Here is a 20,270-nt window from a genome sequence, read left to right on the forward strand (position 1 = left end):
CTAATAGGGTGATATGGTACTACAAGGTCATTAAGATAAGATGGGGCCTGATTATTTAAGACCTTGTATGTGAGGAGCAGGATTTTGAATTCAATTCTGGATTTAACAGGAAGCCAATGCAAAAGCTCTCACGTTCCATCAGCTTGGATGGGGAGCGTCGAGTCTGGGCTCTGGCTGGTCCTGAAGACATGCCTTTGTACTCTTGGCTGCGTGCTTAGGGCCGTTGTCCTGTTAGAAGATAAAGGCCAGAGCGTTCATCAGACCAGAGAATTTTGTGGTGTGCATTGTAGTGAGGAGTGTTCAGGCCTCAACATAGAAGAAATCAAACAGCCACTCCACAAACTCGTGGCACAACATAGGAGTGCCATCTGCACTAAAGGACAAAGGTCATTTTTTTGGAGAATGGCTATGATCGTATTTCAGATGACGAGACAGATGGTTTGAAAGAGGAGTAAAGGAGGCCATCTATGCCTACTGTGAATGACCACTAGGCACCCCAGAAGCACCGACCCCCACTCACACCACGCCCCAGGTGAGCTCAATAGGTTATGTGATGTGGTGGGTCATGGTCTCACTGTGGTTTTACCCTTAACCCCCAGTGATGGTAATGACCCATGACTTTTTTCCCACTTTGGCGGGTCAACGACCCCCAGAACCATGTCCAAGAGGACAACCCAAACCAGAGCATTCTCCACCATTTGTTTTTTTGGGGAAGTCTCCTGGATGACTCTTCAAATGTCTGCACAAAGTAACAGAAGTCCACTTGCCTCTTTATTCATACTCTCTAGAATGTAGGCTACTAGTTTCACATTTTACACATAGGATTGCCATTTCATAAATATTCTGGTCAAAAGAATTTACAATAATGATATTATAATGATAGCCACAAAAAGCTCCATCATACTGAGTTGAGTCCGTTTGTTCCATTATTTCTATATTTCAGTTGCTCAGGTTGTATTTAATTTATGTTTACCCTAAAATAGCAAAGTTGTAACACCACGAATGCTGGTAAAATATTATTTTATTGGTGAAAACAATGTCAGGATTGTATGTTTGTATTTTCACTGCTCAGTGCCACAGTGAAACCAGTGGGCGGTGCTGTCAGACAGTTTCCATGCCACTGCACATCCATGACAGTTATACAACACACCACGTAGCTGCTCCCTGTAGACTGTGCAGAGGTTAAGGCATCCAAGACAAGCATGGCTGTGGTGGTGAAAACTCCTAAAGCAGATACAAAGCTAGGTGGGAAAAACAGAGGTGGTTTTTGGAGCATGGTGTTATATATTAAGCAAACTGTTGGGCGTGCTTTTAGAACATGTGCTCGTTCATTATCAGTCAGGGCAAATGGAGTGAAATCCTAAGGGAACTAGAGGATGAAGAGGTGAGATGCATGAGTCTGAACACGCACACATGCTCCCTGTCTAGGGTTAAAGTGGGGCAGGGGGATCGTTGACGTCAGCAACCCATAGTCTCCAGCCCACAGCAACAGCGCTGCAGTTTATTTATTCCCCTGTTATTAACACTCTGTCACTTAAGGCATGGGAGCAGAATCACAGCAAACCCGCTCGCCTTCAGGTGCACAATCATTTCCTTTGTGTTTTTGCTGTTTAGTCCTGCACATAGTCACAGATAAGACATAGTATGAGAAAATATAGAATGTGTTACAGCTGCTTGAATGATGAATTATGGCAGTCAATCCTGATGTCAGCTTTCTAAAGGCCTTTCCTGGCTCCACAAACAGGTCATGTGGCCGACAAGGACTAACTGACAGGAAGGTCATCAGAAAAACAGAATGATGGTGATGTGTGAATGCAAGTTTTCTTTGGTCAGTGTGGAGCTGAGGTGGCGACCAAGTAATCACCACGGCCTATCGTAATAAAGGAAGATACCTGTCAATCAAGTAAGCTGCTCCAAAGCACGAGCCTCATAAATCCTTAAAGCTCCAGTCAGTCAGTATTTTTATACTGACACTAATCAACTGGTTATGTGAGGGAGCATTAAATGGACAGAAAATGAAGATCTAGCACTGCGGTTGTCTTCAGTGTTGCACAGTGAACGGCCTGTTTAGTTTTGTAGGCTGACACTTTAATGTTTTGGTTCATGCCAAAGACTAAATATAAAAGAAGGCTGTCGTATGTCCTTAAAAGTGAAGACATTGAGGAAAAACAATGCCGTAAAGCTGCATTATTTCGAATGGCCAGCAGGGCCCCTTGTGGCCTTTAGAAGAACTAGCTTTTGTCTCCCCTCTTCTATGACCTGTACAAACAATTTCCTGATGAATTCCTGGCCTCAGTCTTTAGCCTTGAGTCTTACTAAATACAACATGATAATTACACTCCCCATTAGAGCTATAAGTATGTGTGTAAGGGTGCAACTTTACTGTTACTGCTTACTGCCCCAGAAAAACTTCTGCGGTTTATTATTATCATTTTTTATGTTTAAGGTGAGTAAAACAAAACAAAGGCTTTGAAGAACTCTTTCTTCCCCATTGCCATCAGACTCCTAAACATCTGACATAACCCCGGTCTACAACTGTATACATTTTTGCATTTCATTTCAAGAATTTCATTGTACAGGGAAACGTAATAATAAAATTTTGAAACTTGAAAAATCTTCACTTACATTATTAGACTAATATTATAGATTTTTTTAAAGGGGCTTCCAGTGTTATTGTATCTAATAGGGACAGTTTTCACAGTTTTAGCTGATGAAAGTGAAGAAGAAAGTTAAAAGCAGCAGACCTCAATGATCAGTGCTGCATTTGACCCCAGCAGACGGGTTGGACACAGATTCCCTATATTTGCCATTTCACTGTTGGACAGTGCCGAGCCGGAGCATCAGTGACATCAAGATGCAATAATGGAACACAGGAAAACTTCAGAAAGGAGGTACTTCAGCCTGTTTATGCATTTGTTTATCCCATAATCAGAAGCTGAAATGTGGACAAACCCCGGTCTCCTGCTCAACAGTGTAGCAGTGAACTTGAGCTTAAGAGTGTTTTCTTTTCTTTCTTTTTAGCACCGTTCCAACATGCTTTGTCCTCTCCTTATCTTTGACATCACCCCCAGAGCAACCTTCATTTTGCTTGCTCTCTTCACTTCCATCATCCTCCATTACATCTTCTTGCTCACTATCTGCTACACAGACAGAGCCACTACCAGACTGAAGGATACAGGAGCCTCTTATTAGCCTTTTAACCTGCTTAGAGTCTAATATTGTTTTCAGCCTTTCTGGTGGTAAGGCACATCAGAGGTCAAACCACATTGCTAATCATAAATAATGTAATTATATTTATTTCCATGAAAGTTTAAATATGTGTCCAAATCTTGTTATCTTTAACAAATTATTCTTCTAAAATGACAGTACCTTGGTTGAGGAAGCTTAACGTTAGAATGTAAAATGCATTAGATTAAATTAGGTTTATTATATGTGCAATGAACATTTTCTATTAGTGTTCCTCTCATGTCCTCTTCCCTCTCTTCATCATTCATGTGCAGACTCGAGTGAAGTAACTCTGCTTACCTCCACCAGACGTTGGCATAACTATGTCAGTATGTAACCCTGCTCCTGCTTTCCCTCGCTGGGTTGTTGATATACACAGTCTTACTGAGTAATTTGTAAGCTGTGCAACATACTTATCTGGGTGTCCTCCCTCATCAAGTTCAAACTTGTAAAGTCAGAGAGCTTTTAACTCGAGCCTGAGGGAAACAATAAATCCTTACCTGAACCCTGTGAAATACACTGTAGACCTATCTGTGACTGTTCATGTGAATCCTGTATTAACTTATCTGAACCTGCAACCTACAGAAACAACAAGCCTGACAACCTTGTGGTGATTGGACCCGACAAAAAAAAAGGACACTTCATCTTAGTGCTTTTTTGAAGAACTGCAAACTTTACCTGTTATTTACTTAAGTGTTCATCAAAATCTTTGAAGTGTTTCCAGTGTATCTCATCTTTGAATCTTCTGACAGTTCCTTTGTTTTTTTGTTGGATTGTACTAACCATAGTTTGTTCATAATGAACACCATGTTTGAACAACAATGTGGTTTTCATTGAGGTCCTGGAACCCTGGATTCCTGAACCATCGCTTTAAACTTTTGGAGTGTATGTGCGAGTATTTTGTGTACTTGGAGAAAGCATTCGACCACATCCCTTGGGGTATCCTGGAGTCCTAGAGTATGTGGTATCAGTTTCATGTTGTGTGCAGTCCTGTCCATGTACAACCAAGCAAGAGCTTCGTTCACATTGCCACCAATAAGTTGCATTCATTCATAGTGAATGAATGCAACTTACTGGGAATGCACTTTGTCACAGATTCTATTCATAATTTTTATGGACTGAATTCGCAGACACAGCCAAGAGTGGAGGGTGTTTCGCATCACATTTCTACTGGGAGGAAGTGGGTGGTGAGAAGGAGGTCTGGAAATCTCTGCCTAGACTGTAGCTTCCTGGAAAAGCGGTTTTAAATGGAGGGATGGACAGATTAAAACATTTACGGGAGAGAACATGGGTATGTCAGTGTTTTATTAGACCTAGTAAAAGCTAAATAAATACATCCTTGCCATATGAGTTACTACCTGCATATGTTTTTTCTTTTTTTTTTTTAAATTAAGAAGCAGTGTCAGTGTGGTATTTTAAAAGGCCATTTCATCCACTAGAGCAATTCCCTGCTTACCTCACAGCTGATCCCCATACAGTAAAGCTCAGTGCTACTTGTTGTTAGTCTTGCTAAGCTTTCTGTTGAGGCTGTGGACACAAATAATTGCTTGGAGTGGCTTTTAGTTGCCAGTATATGAGGTCACCTTATATCGCATCCTTTGGAGAAGACATTGACTCACCATGTTTAACAGCTGCTGATGGCTGAAGCTTTCTTTTGTTTTTTAGTGCAGCACTGAAGAGAGACAGGGAAAAAAAACATGCAGCAAAACCATGGGTTAGGTCTTTCTTTTCTTTTTTGATACCCTGAACTTGCTTTCTTAGGAAAAGACATGACTCATGGTGAGCATTAGCAGTCACCTTGACACAACAAATTTAGCTGTGTTGTACATGGGAGTGTCTGATGGGCTAAACCATGTTGTGTCATTTCTGAGGGATGAAGAGGGCATCAAAGGTAGTCACACAATTGATTTATTCAGGTGATTTAATTATTAAAGTAATTAGAAATTTAAAAAAATGCAAACAAAAACAAACTTTGCCAGTCTTGCAAGAGCTGCTCCTGCCACTGTGGCTCTGGTTAGTCAGTAGTACCCCCCTCCCACACACACCCATCCCCCATACCACACCCTTTTCTTGCTACCTCTTTTTATTACAGTCAGGGTCTTTGGGTCTTTGATGGTTTGTGTTATTTTGTATTGCTCTCTTATGTTAATATTGTGTTTAATTCATGTGCTATTCTTAAGTTAAGAGTTTTGTTGAGCCATTTTGCATTTTTGGATTATTTATGAGATAATTTTAAGTCTTATTAGTATTATTATTAATTGCCTTGAGCTGTAGTCTACTTAGGTCCTTTCATGTCTCCTTAGTTATGAGTCTCTTCGTGTCCCCTGGTGTAAGTCTGTCCTGGTCTTCTGTGTCATGTATTTCCGGTCTGTGTGGTTTCATGTTGTCAAGCCTGTGTCATGTCTACGTCTCTTCGTGTTTCCTGTTTTGTTTTGTAGAGGTCTTGTGTTCTACGTTCATTGTTTTAGTTTCACTTTCCCTGTGGTGTCATGGCATTTATTTGTGTCAGCTGTGTCCCCGTGTGTTTCCACTTCCCCTAATTACCTCCTGTGTGTATTTGGTCAATGTGCCTGTTATTCAGTCTGTGTCAGGATGTCTGTTCATCTCGTTTTGTCATGTACCTCTTGTCATAGTCATCATCATAGTTTCATAGGTATCATAGCGTTCATAGTTGTTTCCCAGTTCCACGGTCTCGTCACAGCTTGTCAGTTATTTCGTTTTTTCCAGTTTATGTTGAGTTTTAGTTTCGCCCCACGTTGATCTTGCCTTGTATTTATGTTTCTCTTATATCAGCCCATTAAAGGCTCGAAGGCGTTTGCAAAGAAAAGCGTCTGGACTTCTTTGCAAACGCCTTTGACTACGATGACCTGGATGACTGAGAACCTTCACAGACCATTAAAGGCTCGCCTTTTGTTCAAGCTCGAGTTCTGTTCTCTCGTGTCCGCATTTGGGTCCTCCACTCACGCTCTCCGTGACAGTTACTATAATTGCCTGAAATTTTACATTCAGGGTTCAGTTTATTCAAATAGGATTATTAATGTTTCATCTATAATGTCCTGTGAGTTGAGTTGTTTAGGCACACGAATTTGTTTTTACTGTGTACATATGCACTGGGTATACTGTTGTGGATGGAAATCTCAAGGCACCCTCTCAGAAAAGTCAGGCAACTCCACAAAATCAACAAAAACAAAACAAATCTCTGGCATTACCTTTGGATTTAATAAACAAATGTTAATTACTCTTAATGCGTACATAGGAAGTGGACTGTTGGCAATTCAGCTGGAGCTTTTTTTCTTTCTTTTTTTCTCTTTTTATTAAATAAAGTTTTAAGTTACTGCATACAGTTGGAACAGTGCAAAAGCCTTGAAACACTCCTCCTTTCTTGAAATTTTCTTCCATGGAGATAGACTTGCTTGTCATTTTTTAAAAAACTAACAAACAAAACTAATCTCAAGCAACAGTCGAGGATTTCTGACGGTCGTTTCTCAAGTTTTTTCTGCAGCTACTTTTTCACTAATTATTTGTCAATTTCTTGTACCTGGAAATTTCCAAAGGAATGCTTTTTATTTGCTAAACTACTTAACACTAACTACTTATTCTCTGATTTAGTGTTATTCATTTAAAGTCTTTGTATTTCTTGTTTCTAGGGTTTAGGCTTTGTTTCTTTGCGTAGTCATGTTTGATTTTATGCCTTTCTTTACAGTTTCTGGGATGGTTAGAACTCAAATTGCACTGCTGGCAATAATTTATTTTGATGCTGTTTTTTTTGGAAATTGTGCACAATAATATTATTTTCGTTTTTCCTGCAGTTAATAAAAATTATTGTATCTCAAAAATGAAACTATAGACACACTCAAAATAAATTTTCCGTGGTTAGAAATTATTTTGTGCAACTTTTTTGCATTTACAGTTTTGAGGGATAGATCTCTGAAATTTCTGTAACTACAAATATGTTTTTAAAAAATCCCTAAAAACTATTTTCAATGCCTTTTGTAGTTTATTGCTCTTTTTTGCACTTTATGTAGTTACTATGGGCCTAATGCACAGTTTTTATTAAACTTTAGGATATATTAGTTGTATTGATGCATAGCAACTTAAAATGCTCCAAAAATGGCACTACAGCATGTAAAAACATAAAGATAAGCTCTAGTGGACTTGATCTATGGTGGGCTTTAAAGGATCAACCCTTTATTAAGCGATGCACTATGGATGTGAAAAAAAGCTTTTTTAATGAAAACAATGTGTCCCTAACCCAGAGACACATGGCCTGAGGGGTTATGCTTACAGGTTGTTATCTTATTTTTATGAACATAATGTCTCTGAAACACTTTGTGAGAATTTCTTCAATTTTCTTTTTTCAGACGTCCACTCTGATTGAATTATAACAAGCCGGGATTTTCACCAAATTTCACATTAGGTTGGCACTTTTGGATTGACTGGACACTTATCTTTAGTGCCTAACTCAATAAATCTGGAGCAATTGAACTGTTCTGTGAGCAGGTATGGGTGAACTATGGGACTGTGTGGGCAGGGCACACCAAAACGTATCCCATGCGGTCCCCACTGTGTGCCATCACAGAGTCCACAGCAGTCTTTTTCATTTGGGGCCACAGATGGGTTAGCCTACACTGCCCCACATAGGAGTTTTGCCCTTTTGGGTCCCCAAATGGGAAGTCCACGGGCACCCTGTAGGGTTTGGCCTCGCACAATGGACTGTATACCGTGGGTGATTTGTGGGTGTGCCCACAGAGCCCCCACACAGGGCCTAAAGGGGCCTATTTTCTGGGTAAATATATCAAATACCTTTTTATTAAAGTCCTCCAAGGTCTTCCGTACATAATAAATGAATCTGTATCTTGCATTTCAGCTACAATGCCACTGCTGTTGCAGTCATACAACACCCAGGAAATCATTCTATGGGCTTTTCAAAACACAGCCTTTATTTTTGTGCAACTAAATAATTAAAGGCAGATTTTAGGCTTAATTTAATGGTTATTATCAGAAGTACTACATCCAGCTGCATCTCTATATTGAGACTTCCTATCTGAAACTCCCATAATAATCTCATGGGATGCACTCGTAAGGAAAACAGTAATCACCTGTTCCGGTATCACCTAGACTATCCAATAAAAACAAAGGACTAAAAATAGCAAAGCTCATCATTGGATGCTGCTGAGTGACGTCAGTGGAGTGTAGGCTTTAGGACCCAGCAGCATGGGGGCTTCCTTGCCGTTGTGATGATCTGCAGGCAGACGTGCGGGGAGGAACGCGCATCTCCGGTGCTGAAGCAGAAGGCTGGAGGAAGGGCAGGACAGCATCACCCGGTAAGACACTCAACAGTTATTCAGTGTGTGTGCATTGATAGCTCCTGATATCACTGATGGAACCATTAACTCTCCCTGTTATATACAGTATATGTATTATATAGAAATTCAACTTCATTTAGAGACGATTGGAGCAGAAAAGTCTCTGTCACAGTGACACATATTCATGGGACGAGTGATCGCTCGTGATAGCTCAATTTTGATGCAGGTTTTCTCACGCGATTCTGACTGCGTGTCGTGATAGTGTTTTGACATAGGTGTGCGTCGGTATTCAGGGATAATGGCTTATAGGCTTTTCAAGATGTAACCTCCCTGTTGGGATGTGAGTGACGTTGGTATACACAGAGCAAGGATTTGTTGCTTTAGTCTTGAAACTTTTATCTTAAAATGTTGAAATCAAAATTATATTGGTATGAAAATATTGTTAATGGTGAATTCACACCTAAATTTAAATTTAATTTATTAAAAAAAAAGACATAAACAAAACAAAAAAACTCGTAATTAAAAATAAATCAATAACAGTGACATCATCACAGCTATAAACCCACCCCTTTTTAAGTTATTTTGTATACATTTTCTCAACCTTACCGTTTAAAATATTTTGAATATATTTCCTGACTTTAGACTTCTGGTTTACATTATTTTATTATAAAAATGTGAGAAATGTAAAATGGTTTGAATATTTGAATATCATATATGGCGCAAAGATGAATGATCATCGGCATATTTCTAACAATTATAAAGTATAATCACTTTACTTTCTTTTTCGGTCTTTACACAAACTGTATATAAAAGATAAAAGATAAATATGAGGCTTAAAAGGCTTCTTTCTCATGGCCAGCAAAGGGCTACTTTGTGCTTTCAAAAAGAAAGTAATTTATGGTCTCAGTCTCTTTAAAATGTGGTAAAAAAAAAAAAAAAAAATTACTGTTACAATACTACTAATACTAAAACAGTAATCTTAAGGTAAGTCTGACAACTCAAAATCAAAAACAGCACCACTGAAAGATCAGAGCTGCTAAAATAACAATGAAGAAAATCCAATAAAATTTTCAGTGTGGTTTTTTTCCTGGGTGTTGCAATAAACATCTGGGCATCCACACAAAAGATTTAGCTGAGTTAGAAGTTAGCTACATAATTTAAATCTAAATATAATATACCATCTGCTAACTCACTAAAAAACAGACAAAAAATACAACTCTGCTATCAGTTTGCACAGGAACAGACGGCAAACTATACAGCAGCGATGTGGGGAGGGTTCACACATGTGCTAAAATAATGTTCTACCTAGTGGCTAGCTAAAAAGATGGTTTTAGGCTAATATAAACACATTAGCACAGGGAAGCCATAGAATAGAGCTTAAATTATTCTCAGTCTGCTGGAAAGAGTAAAGAGTGATTCAAATGTTGGGTGCCTGCGACACCATGAACCCATGGGGTGCAGCATACACAGTGAGTTGTTAAAAACTGAACTTATAGATGTGCTGTGCATATACTTATAAAAAGCTAGAAAGGTCTAAAACAAACACTGATTTTTTTAAGTGTATTTCTATTAACTAAAGAAGACATAAACAAGTCAAGACACTTTGAACCAGGCACAGGGTTGATACACCATCACCTAAAATCAGATTACAGTGGCTATGTCTGTCTTTTATATACAGTCTCTGGGTTTTTGTGAACTCTTGAGAGAAACATGTAACTCTTTAGCAGCTAAATGCTTCAAAATGCTGGATGCTGTGTTCATAGTGAAGCAAGTGTTTCTTAGAGCGTTTTGCTGAAAACAGCTGTATGAAAATAAAGTGATGGTTTGAGTGAAACTGGAATCAGCAGTTATTAACCTCGGTAAAAAATACCCTCTGTTGAGCAGAACACAGGAAAGGGGACAATTGTGGGTTAATCAGTGTGAGTACACATCGTAAATTGATCCACTGTTACCATGGAAATATTGATTAGTGCAGTTTTAAGGTCCCAGCACAAAACAGTCATTCCTTCATGATATTATACCATAGCAGTACTTTGTTCTTCCTATTAATAAAAATAAAAATTCAGAGTAGAGGGCCAACCTATGAAGTTACAGAATATACAATATCACATATATTTTTAATTGGTATCTTTCTTGGCTTTAGAAAAAGAAAAGCTAAAAATGGAAGAAATGTTACTGAAGTAGTTTTTAAAAAAATACCCTTAAAATATTTTTGTAAAAGAAAAATTCCGATTTTATTTATTCAATAATTTATTTAACTTTGGGGCAGTTACCATTAAGGCCTTAAAACTACATTCCCCAATTTTTTGAATGCATGCAGCAGAAAACTTTTCACAGTGGAAAAATATTAAAATGTGACATTTTGGCATTTTGGTTCATCCGTCTGCTACAACAGAGTGTGCTTGAGTTGTTTGTGGATAAGCAGTGCAGCATAAATCAAGTCGATTTTAGCAGAGATGTAACTTTATCTGCTTTTCAAGGACACTCGGGACATTTTGGAAAGCAGATATCACAGACCAAACAATAGTCCCAAGATATGTTCCGTGATGTGACTGTGTAATAATGTAGGATATTGCCCTGGGGACTGAGTAATGCACAGGCTCTGGTGGTCTTTGGGTTTTTTTTGTTTTTTTTAGGCTGGTCACGTCACAATCCTGACAGCACAAGGCTTGAAATGCTCATGTTACCTAGAGACACAGGATTGCTGATTGTTTAACAAGAGCCCAGTCTGCATTTCAAACATGCATTTCAATCCTTCTCCTTCTTCAGGGGGTCGTAAATTAACTGATGGAGCCACTGGCTGTGTCCTCACTGTCCCACCAGCAGCTGAGCATCTAAGCAGCTAAGCCCACCCCTCCTCCACGCCAAAATAAAAATGGATATATAATTTGGATTTACATACAATACATGAAAATATCAGGGTGTAAGTGGTGGTGCTGATGTATGGTTGTGAGGTAAAAACCATGTATCGCTCCAGAGGACCGGTGAGCCTGTAAATCTCTGAGCTAGCCATTACAAAGCATTATAGGATGACATGTAACTCTCTGCTGTCTTATAAATAACAACTGATTGAAGCATTAACTGAACCAACATTAACAGCTATATTAAAATAATATAAAACTCTTTATATTTGAACAAGTTTTAACACTTACCAGTAGTTTATTTACATAGTTAGTTAATAGTAAATACAATGATGAGTTATTTTGATTTCTTTAATCTCTACTCTAGCAATTTTACTTGGAAAGATATAATAATATTTTCAAGATTAAACAGTTTTCTTGGTCTTTTACTTTACACACAGAAAATCTGTTTGCTGGTCAGTTCTTAAAAAATCCACTAAGTTTTTGGAGACATAAAAAATGAATTACATGAGTCATTGTTTGTTATGACATCTGTCTAAAGTCTGCGACCACTACCATCTTATTTTTCCACTCGTGTAAGTGGGAGAGGGTAAAAACATAAAAACATGCATTGAGGTCAGGTGTCAGACTCGGTCAGTCAACAACAAAACTCCTCCGTGTCTTTGGTTTGGGATAATTGTTGGAACCAAACTGACGACGTTTTCACACATACACTGCAGTGGCAAAGGGACATTTTCTGTTTGTTATCATATTGGAACATATGATTAAATTATGATATATCTGTCACCTCGATGTATTTAAACTACTGAGGCCACATTTTTTTAGAGTGTGTGGCTAACAAGATGGACAATACATTTTTAAAAAAGTGAACATAATGTGTGTACTCTTTGTTTCATTTGACAGTTTTGATTCTTTGTGGGTGTTCATAGATCCTGTCTACTAAAAATCTTTCTTCTCTGCCAATCAGCCTAGCTTGAGTCTAGAGCTGTTGATGATGTATCACAGTGAAGACTTGTGAGCTGAGAGCTAGCCATGCTTAGAGTACCATGCACCTCTCTGATTCCTCATAATTACAGAGAACAGATGTTGTTGCAGTTATTAGAACATAGGCACTTCATGCAGAACTGAATTAGACACAAACTAATTCCACATGCTTGCTGTTGCTTTTATTTATTTTTCCAGCTTCTCCATTTGCCTTCTTTAAGATACAGCCCTAAAGAACTATGGGAGGTGTTGCATTGGATGTGGGTGATTCCAGGGTGAAGGCTCCAGACGGAGGATGGGGCTGGGCAGTGCTGGCCGGCTGTTTTGTCATCACAGGCTTCTCCTATGCTTTCCCGAAAGCGGTCAGCGTATTTTTCAAAGAGCTGATCAGGGAGTTTGGTGTTGGATACAGCGACACTGCATGGATCTCCTCCATACTGCTGGCCATGCTCTATGGCACAGGTAGGCTGCTACACGTTCTATTCAGTATTCACATTTTGTAGCCTGTGTAGTTTTGCACAGAACAAAACTCCACAGTCTGCAGCCCTGGATCAAACATAACAGGAATCCCGGAAGCGTGAGAAGGACAGAAAGAGGGAAACACACACCATGCTGAGATGTCATGTTTTCAGCTAGTAGCTCTTTGGGAATCAACTTATTGTTGCAAAAATATTATTTTTTTGCTGTCAAACTGTGTAATCTATGGCATCACCCTAAGATGCAGATTTAGAAATTGGAACAAATTGTGTGTTAATTAAAAATTTTCTTTGCAAATTTGTCTGACATGTAGACACAAACACTGGTTCATTTCTTGAGCTTTGTGTAAAGAAATAAGGGTTAGCTCGAGACTTTGATGATCTCTTTTTGAAAATAATGTATCTTCTTATTCTCAGAGGGATATTTTATATCATATTAACATGGAATGTGAAATTTTGGAAAATGCTTGTGTTTGTACCTTAATACTCGCTTGCAGGCTTCCAAAACCTCCAAAGATATCTTTTCTTTTCATGCACTGCACACTGCGCCTGATGCATGCAGTTATACTATGTTACATTTTGTCCAGGTCCCCTGTGCAGCGTGCTGGTGAACCGCTTCGGCTGTCGTCCAGTCATGATGGTGGGGGGCCTCTTTGCCTCTCTGGGAATGATTCTGGCCTCCTTTGCCACAAGTATCATCCACATCTACCTCACTGCTGGAGTCATTACAGGTCACGAACACTCGTACATTGTCTAATAAAATCACACAATACTTTACGTCCTATAAATTAAGAATAGATTACAATACAATTATTAGAAGAATGCATTAATGTTTTTCCTACATTTCAGTACATCATAATCAAATTATTCCTGCTTGTTCTGCATTTGTTTTTCCTTCCTGCGCCCTCCCCCATTGGGCTCTTTATAAGCTGCTTAGGTTTATAAACACCAAAAGGTGCTTTGTAAGGTACACATGGTTACAAATACTTGGTTAAGTTTGGGAAATATTGTGGTCTGGGCTAAAATAAGCCCCTTCACCAAAGGACACCTTGTGTTTAACTGAGATATGCCTGCAGCTTTGATAATGAGAACACCCCGGTGTGCCGCCTGGGTTAAGGTTACAGTGAAAGTATACTCCACCACAAGTGCTTATCGGATCATTGAGCAGCATTTGAAACCGTAATGTAGGTTAGTGGTACAAAGGTTACAAGGTAACAACACCACAAATACTTTACAGGAGATGCTGTCAGAAAGTTTGCATCATTATACCAATTACGAGATATTTAATCATATGGCTGATGTCATGTAAACAAGCTCTGCATGAGCATATCTCAAACAGTAGAGTAAGGTTAAGAACATCTTGAAATGCTAGTCTCCATATCATGTAGAAATGTAGGGAAAAAGAAAACTATGTTAATGAAAGCAGGTAAGTTCATGTTAAAAAGGCTGAAGAGTGTAACCCTTTCTTTTATTTGCTGCAGGTCTTGGATTAGCCCTGAACTTCCAACCTTCTCTGATTATGTTGAACCGCTACTTCAGCGAGAAGCGTCCTCTGGCCAATGGTCTCTCAGCAGCAGGAAGCCCCGTGGCCCTTTGCTGCCTCTCGCCACTGGGACAGGTCCTTCAGTATCAGTATGGATGGAGGGGAGGATTTCTTATCCTCGGTGGTATCCTGCTTAACTGCTGTGTGTGCGGGGCCCTCATGAAGCCTCTGGTGGCCCCAAAGAACCTCAAGGCCAAGAGCTTAGAAGAGGACAACGACAAGGAGGAAGAGGGGAAAGAGGAGAAGAAGAAGCCAAAAGCCAAACTTCTGGACTTCTCCGTGTTTAAAGATGGTGGCTTTGTCATCTATACTGTGGCGGCATCCATCATGGTGCTGGGACTGTTTGTGCCTCCTGTGTTTGTTGTTAGTTATGCTAAGGAGCTGGGAAATGAAGACACCAAATCTGCTTTACTGCTTACTATCCTGGGATTCATTGATATTTTTGCACGGCCAACGTGCGGTATAATTGCTGGACTCAAATGGGTCCGTCCTCGCTGCGTCTACCTCTTCAGCTTTGCTATGCTCTTCAATGGAGTCACTGACCTGATTGGCTCACAGGTGAGTGATCACATACTTCCTTGAACTGGAAAATGAAGTGAAAACATTGAAGGTTTCTCTTCACTATTTCATGTTTGTTCCCAGGCCAAAGACTATGCATCTCTGGTGGTATTCTGTGTCTTTTTTGGCATCTCCTATGGCATGGTGGGTGCCCTACAGTTTGAGGTTCTCATGGCAATTGTCGGTACTGAGAAGTTCTCCAGTGCCATTGGCCTTGTGCTTCTCATGGAGGCCATTGCTGTGCTGGTGGGGCCACCGGGCGCAGGTCAGTGTCACCATCCTGGGCCATTTGACCCAGCGTCTCTGTGTGTGTTCCTGTTACTTTGGTAGTCTCCCGTCTGTGCCATGTTTTGCTTTGCTTCTCTTACTTTGACGGTACCTTGTCTCATGTGTTATGTTTAGCTTTGCGTCCTCTGTCTCGTTGTGTGTAATTTGGCCCAGCTGTGTTCCTCATGAGCTTCCTGTTCCCTCGTCATTCCCTGTGTATTTAAGCCTTTTGTTTTCTTCTGTCCAGTGTCGCAGTCTCCCTCATTCATGGCTGTGTGTTTCCCAGTGTGCCTCTTTGTTTACTAGTTTATACATGTCCCAGTATAGTTTTGTATCATTTCCCTTGTGTCAGCAATACAACTGATTTTGAGTTTACCTTTGGCCTCCGTGAAGTCTGCGTTTGGGTCCTTTCCTGCCTGCACACAGCCGTTCTGTGACAGTCAGTGAGCACAGTGCACATAGGACTCTAAGGCCTATGCTAATGTTTGAGATTGTCCTCATCGTATTGAATGTCTCTAGTTTCTTTCTCTCTTTTTTCATTTCTTTTTTTTTTTTTACACAATTTAAAAGGAAGACTTGTTTTATTTGGTAGTAGTTTTGTTGATTGTGAGCCAAACAGGAAGATATGAGGTTGTATCCAAGACCAACGGTTCATGGTTGGGACTTTAGTGATTATTTAATTGACTCATGTCTTATACACGAGTCAGTAGCTGTAGAACCACTGTTAACAAAAATAACTTGAAGTAACTGTTCTCTGTACGACTTTATCACTATCTCAAATCATGTGAAAGATTTAAGATTTTCACCCACTTGTCTTTAGAGCATTACTTCAGGTCATGGAGGTTTGCTGGCATTCATTTAAGCACAGTTCTCTTAAGGTCCCACCACAGCATTTAAATCAGGTTGAGATCCATTGCAGCACTTTTTTTTCAGACATTCTGTTGCAGCTTGGCTGCCGTGCTTGGGGTTAACATCCCGCTGCATGACCCGTTCTCGGTCAACATTTAGCTATAAGAGAGGCGGCCTCACATTTTATTCTAGAATACTTTGTTATACAGAGGAGTTAATGTCCCGCGGCCACAAAACAAACACAAATCCACACTCCTCCACCACCGTGCATGAAAGTTTTCATGAAATGTAGCACATAATGGCCATCTCCACTTTGGTTTTATCTGTCCAGAGGACATTGTTCATACTTGTTCATCCTTTTCTAACTGGACAGTCATGAACATGCTAATTGTAGCCAATAAAGACCAGACTGGTAAACTGCCAAAATGATTTTTAAAGATGTGTTCACACTTGCTGATGATCAATTAGTCAAAACAATTTGATAAACAGCACCTGGCTCCTACATACACTTTTAATTGCTTTGCATGTATACTTCATAAAAACTGTTCATATGTTAGGGTTAGTTACTTTCTGTCTACAGTTTTGTTGTACATGAATATTAGAGCACATTTTATGAGTTATGAGTGCAGAAATTCAGATAATTATAAAGAATCCATAAAAGTGTCTCTATATGTAGTCAAAATAGTTTTAATGTTTATTTAAACCAGCATTGCCACAAATGAAGCTAAATCATTTCTACTATATCATTGCATCTTTCATTGTGTTCTCCCGTTTCAGGCCGACTGCTTGATGCCACCAAGAAATACATGTATGTCTTCCTGCTGGCAGGAAGCGAGGTGGTCCTCTCCGCTGTGGTTCTAGCTACCTGCAACTTCTTCTTTATCAAAAGGAAGCCCCAGGATCCATCTCACAAACTTGAGTGCATCACAGTCACAGATGACACCAAGACAGAAGTATGCAGCAGGCCTTCGGAGGTAAATGATGAAGAGGAGAAGGGAGAGAGAGAGGAGCAAGAGAAGGAAACAAAGAGGGAGGCATCGAAGGAGTTGAAGGAGGAGGAGGAAAAAGACAAAGAAAAAGTAGACGAGGTCAGGCCAAAGAGCGTAACAGTGGACTCACAGGAAGTGGAAAAGTTCTTGAAAGAGCCCCAACTAAATGGTGGCGTGACCCCCAGTCCTGAAACATGCCTGTGAAAATGGGTAGAAGACGACGGACGGGATTGTTTTCCACACAGCTCAGTGATGTGAATGGGACCACACCGTACTGGATAGTTATGCTTTCCCCATGATGTAGTGTTTAACCCAGGTGTTTGTGTCTGATATGGCTGATTAAAGTCACTGCCGTATCAAATACCAATAGTTCTGTGAGCAATATTTTATCTCTAGATGTTTTTAGTGTGGTTAGCTGTCACAACACTGCCTTGTCTATACAGTTCATGTTAAAAGCCACCAGCAAATAAAGTTGAGGGATAATTTGAAAGAATATTCTGTGTTTTTACTTGAAAAAAAAAAACACATGAGAAATTCAGTAAATGTTGTATAAACGGTTGTTTCAGCTTGTTTTAAAGGGTCAGGAAAGCTTTATGTAATAATGGTTGTGTAATGACCAAAAGCTCTTCTCCACCCGATGTCCAAAGCTGAAAACGATCCTCCCACCTGATCTGTGTCGTCACCATCGAGATTGATAAAACTATATTTTGTAGGACAAACTTTCTAAAGGTTGCTCCCAGTAAAGTGGTAGCTGTGTGTGGATTAGAAGCAGGCTCCAAATATTGTTTGCAGCTTCACTGTGGTGTTAGGATTAGTTAAAAGTGTGATGTTTTAAAGAAGGAAGCAGTCGGTTCAGTCTGAAGTGCTTTTGGTTGAAGGTACCAGTCTCTCTTACCCTCCTCTACTATCATGCTCCAGATGTTTTCAATGCGCTGTAGTACATGTGTTTGACTGTGGGTATCTGTTGTTGGGTTTAATGTGCTGATTGTGTTGTTTATCCCCCAAAAGCACCGAGTTACACTACAAAGCAAATTATAAAGGATAAAGACGCAGTATGTTTGTATGGACCAAAGGACAGGCTGACTATATGTGTGTCCCTTATAGATTGAAACAGGTGTGGTTAAAGCATTGATTTACTGATGACTATAAAGCTTTTTCCTCATGTTGCCTACATGCTTTGTACTGCCTGTACTGTTTGTGTTTCAGTGAAACAGAACATTAAAGGGATTGTTTTGGCTTTGTGTCACTCATTTTAATTTTCACAGAAATAAGTGCAGAGATGCAAAATTAGTGAATGTTTGAAAGATGGCAGAAAACATGAAAGGAACTCCTGGGATGGAACTGTATGGAATTTTAATTCAAAATAATTTGGTAAAATAGGAATTGTTGGAATTGTGGTCTGAAATGATCATCAGTAACACCAGCAATGCATCACATTTTGGCAGACTGTCCTAAAATCAGCCTTCTTTATGTGCGGTGTGCATCACATCCTAGTGGGCATCTTTAAATCGGCTTCATTTTTGTGTGATGTGTCATTTGAAAGGTGTCGGTCACAGTGAAAAACTTATCATAACACAACTTTATCATCATTACTATTACTATTGTGTTATTTTGTTTAACTTTTGCAGGCACCTACCAGGAAGTTGTTTTACAGTGAGAAGAAAAAAGAAACATTTTCTGTTATAAATATTATATTTGTCAGATTTGGATAAAGACCAAACACGTAGCTAAAAGAGAGTGACTATTGTAACTACTGCTCTATGTCTAAATCGGTAACTGTAAAAAGCTGCAGGGTGCTTTCTGAAATACATTTTCTCAGCTGTGTTTCTAATACTTGGATTCATAACCATCGGTTCTCTCAGACCATTACTTTAAGTAAAAGCTAAGAATCAATAAATAAAATCTACGTTGAAATCAAATGGGATTGTTACAGTTCAGTAAGGAGAAAGCAATATAACACAACAGCTGGGTGAACATTGAGATCTGTCAGTATCCATGGTGACGGGTGATTTCTCATGCAAAGAAGAGTGAGTGGGACTTTGTGTGCCACTCGGATTAGTAAAGGGCCATAATGGTTACATTTGGATCATTTAAAAGGATGACTGGTTAGTAGGACGGTCTACCACAACAACAACCTGCCTGCAATGAATGCTGGACGTCTTGTTTCTTTTAAATTGTGTTTGTTATATGTTGTGTTTTAAACAGATCTTGTCGCTGATTGTTATACTTTGTCTTCATTTTGTTGTCTAAAGCTAAAACATGAGTCAGTTTTATTTGAATGTAGAGTCATTTGCATTTTTGTGTGAAGCTGCAGTTAAACAGGTGGTGAGGAGATATGTGACTATGTGAGCTTATATACTCTCAAGCCCATGTTGGATTTTTGTTTTTATTCCATTAACTGTGTTACCATGTTGACTGTTAATCCGAAAATGGAATGATGTCGCTGTTCGCACCTTACTACTAATTCCTGCTGAATGTCACATCAGTCAAATACAACCGATCCAGACTTTTGTTCTAAATGATTTGACTCTATTTTGTGTGGAAACCATATGTTCTAATGCAGAAATAAATCTATTTACGACTGTGTAAATGTCTTGACAATAAAAATGTAATCTAAATACCCGTGTTCAAGTGTCTGTTTAAATCTACATTATTTATGTATTTATGTAATAAAACTTTATTTATAAAATTACATTTTAGAATTGCACAAGCATTGACTCAAAAATCAGTGGCCACATGGGTTATCCGCGGGGTGACCTAAAATATGATTGGCCCATCCTACCAATGCCCAACACCATTAAATAAGAGAATGAAATGCCAGTTTCACCACACACTCACTATTTTCTTGTTCTCTCGCCTGTGCCTCTCCATTAATAGTTTTAATTTAGATTTAATTTAGTTTCAGTGTTGTTTTTGCTTTTTGTGTGGATGCAGGCAGATTTAGAAAACGTAGTGGACTCACAGTCTTGTAGACATCCAAACATTCCCATAAATACCTCATCAGGGAAACTGTACATTTTGACCAAACTGACAGATATTAAAACTAAACATATTACCTCTATATTTTTAGTTTAGTTAATTTTTCATGATAGTTTTCATGTCTAGTTGTAGTTTTTAGTTTAGTTTCAGTTGCCTATAATCACCTTGTTGGTACAAAAGGACATTTTTATGCCTGCCAAACTGTGTTACCTTTGGTCAGTCACCAGGATGGA

At 39.2% G+C, this 20,270-nt stretch overlaps 1 protein-coding gene across 2 annotated transcripts; it reads left to right on the forward strand.

Moving 5' to 3' along the window:
• Positions 1-8,420: 8,420 nt before the first annotated feature.
• slc16a3a (solute carrier family 16 member 3a) lies at positions 8,421-18,295 on the forward strand. 2 transcript variants are annotated; one of them, XM_025906683.1, is made up of 7 exons: positions 8,421-8,549; positions 11,301-11,454; positions 12,575-12,838; positions 13,440-13,583; positions 14,334-14,953; positions 15,038-15,218; positions 16,847-18,295. In XM_025906683.1, exons 3-7 carry the CDS (start codon positions 12,616-12,618, stop codon positions 17,260-17,262), a joined length of 1,584 nt encoding a protein of 527 aa, XP_025762468.1. In that variant the 5' UTR covers positions 8,421-8,549; positions 11,301-11,454; positions 12,575-12,615; the 3' UTR covers positions 17,263-18,295. The 2 variants fall into 2 exon arrangements, with proteins under 2 accessions (XP_025762468.1, XP_003446482.1); XM_003446434.5 differs by lacking the exon at positions 11,301-11,454 and having other exon boundaries at positions 8,433-8,549.
• The last annotated feature ends 1,975 nt before the right edge of the window (positions 18,296-20,270 follow it).

The sequence above is a fragment of the Oreochromis niloticus genome, linkage group LG4 (genome assembly GCF_001858045.2).
Source record: "Oreochromis niloticus isolate F11D_XX linkage group LG4, O_niloticus_UMD_NMBU, whole genome shotgun sequence".
Classification (NCBI taxonomy): domain Eukaryota; kingdom Metazoa; phylum Chordata; class Actinopteri; order Cichliformes; family Cichlidae; genus Oreochromis; species Oreochromis niloticus.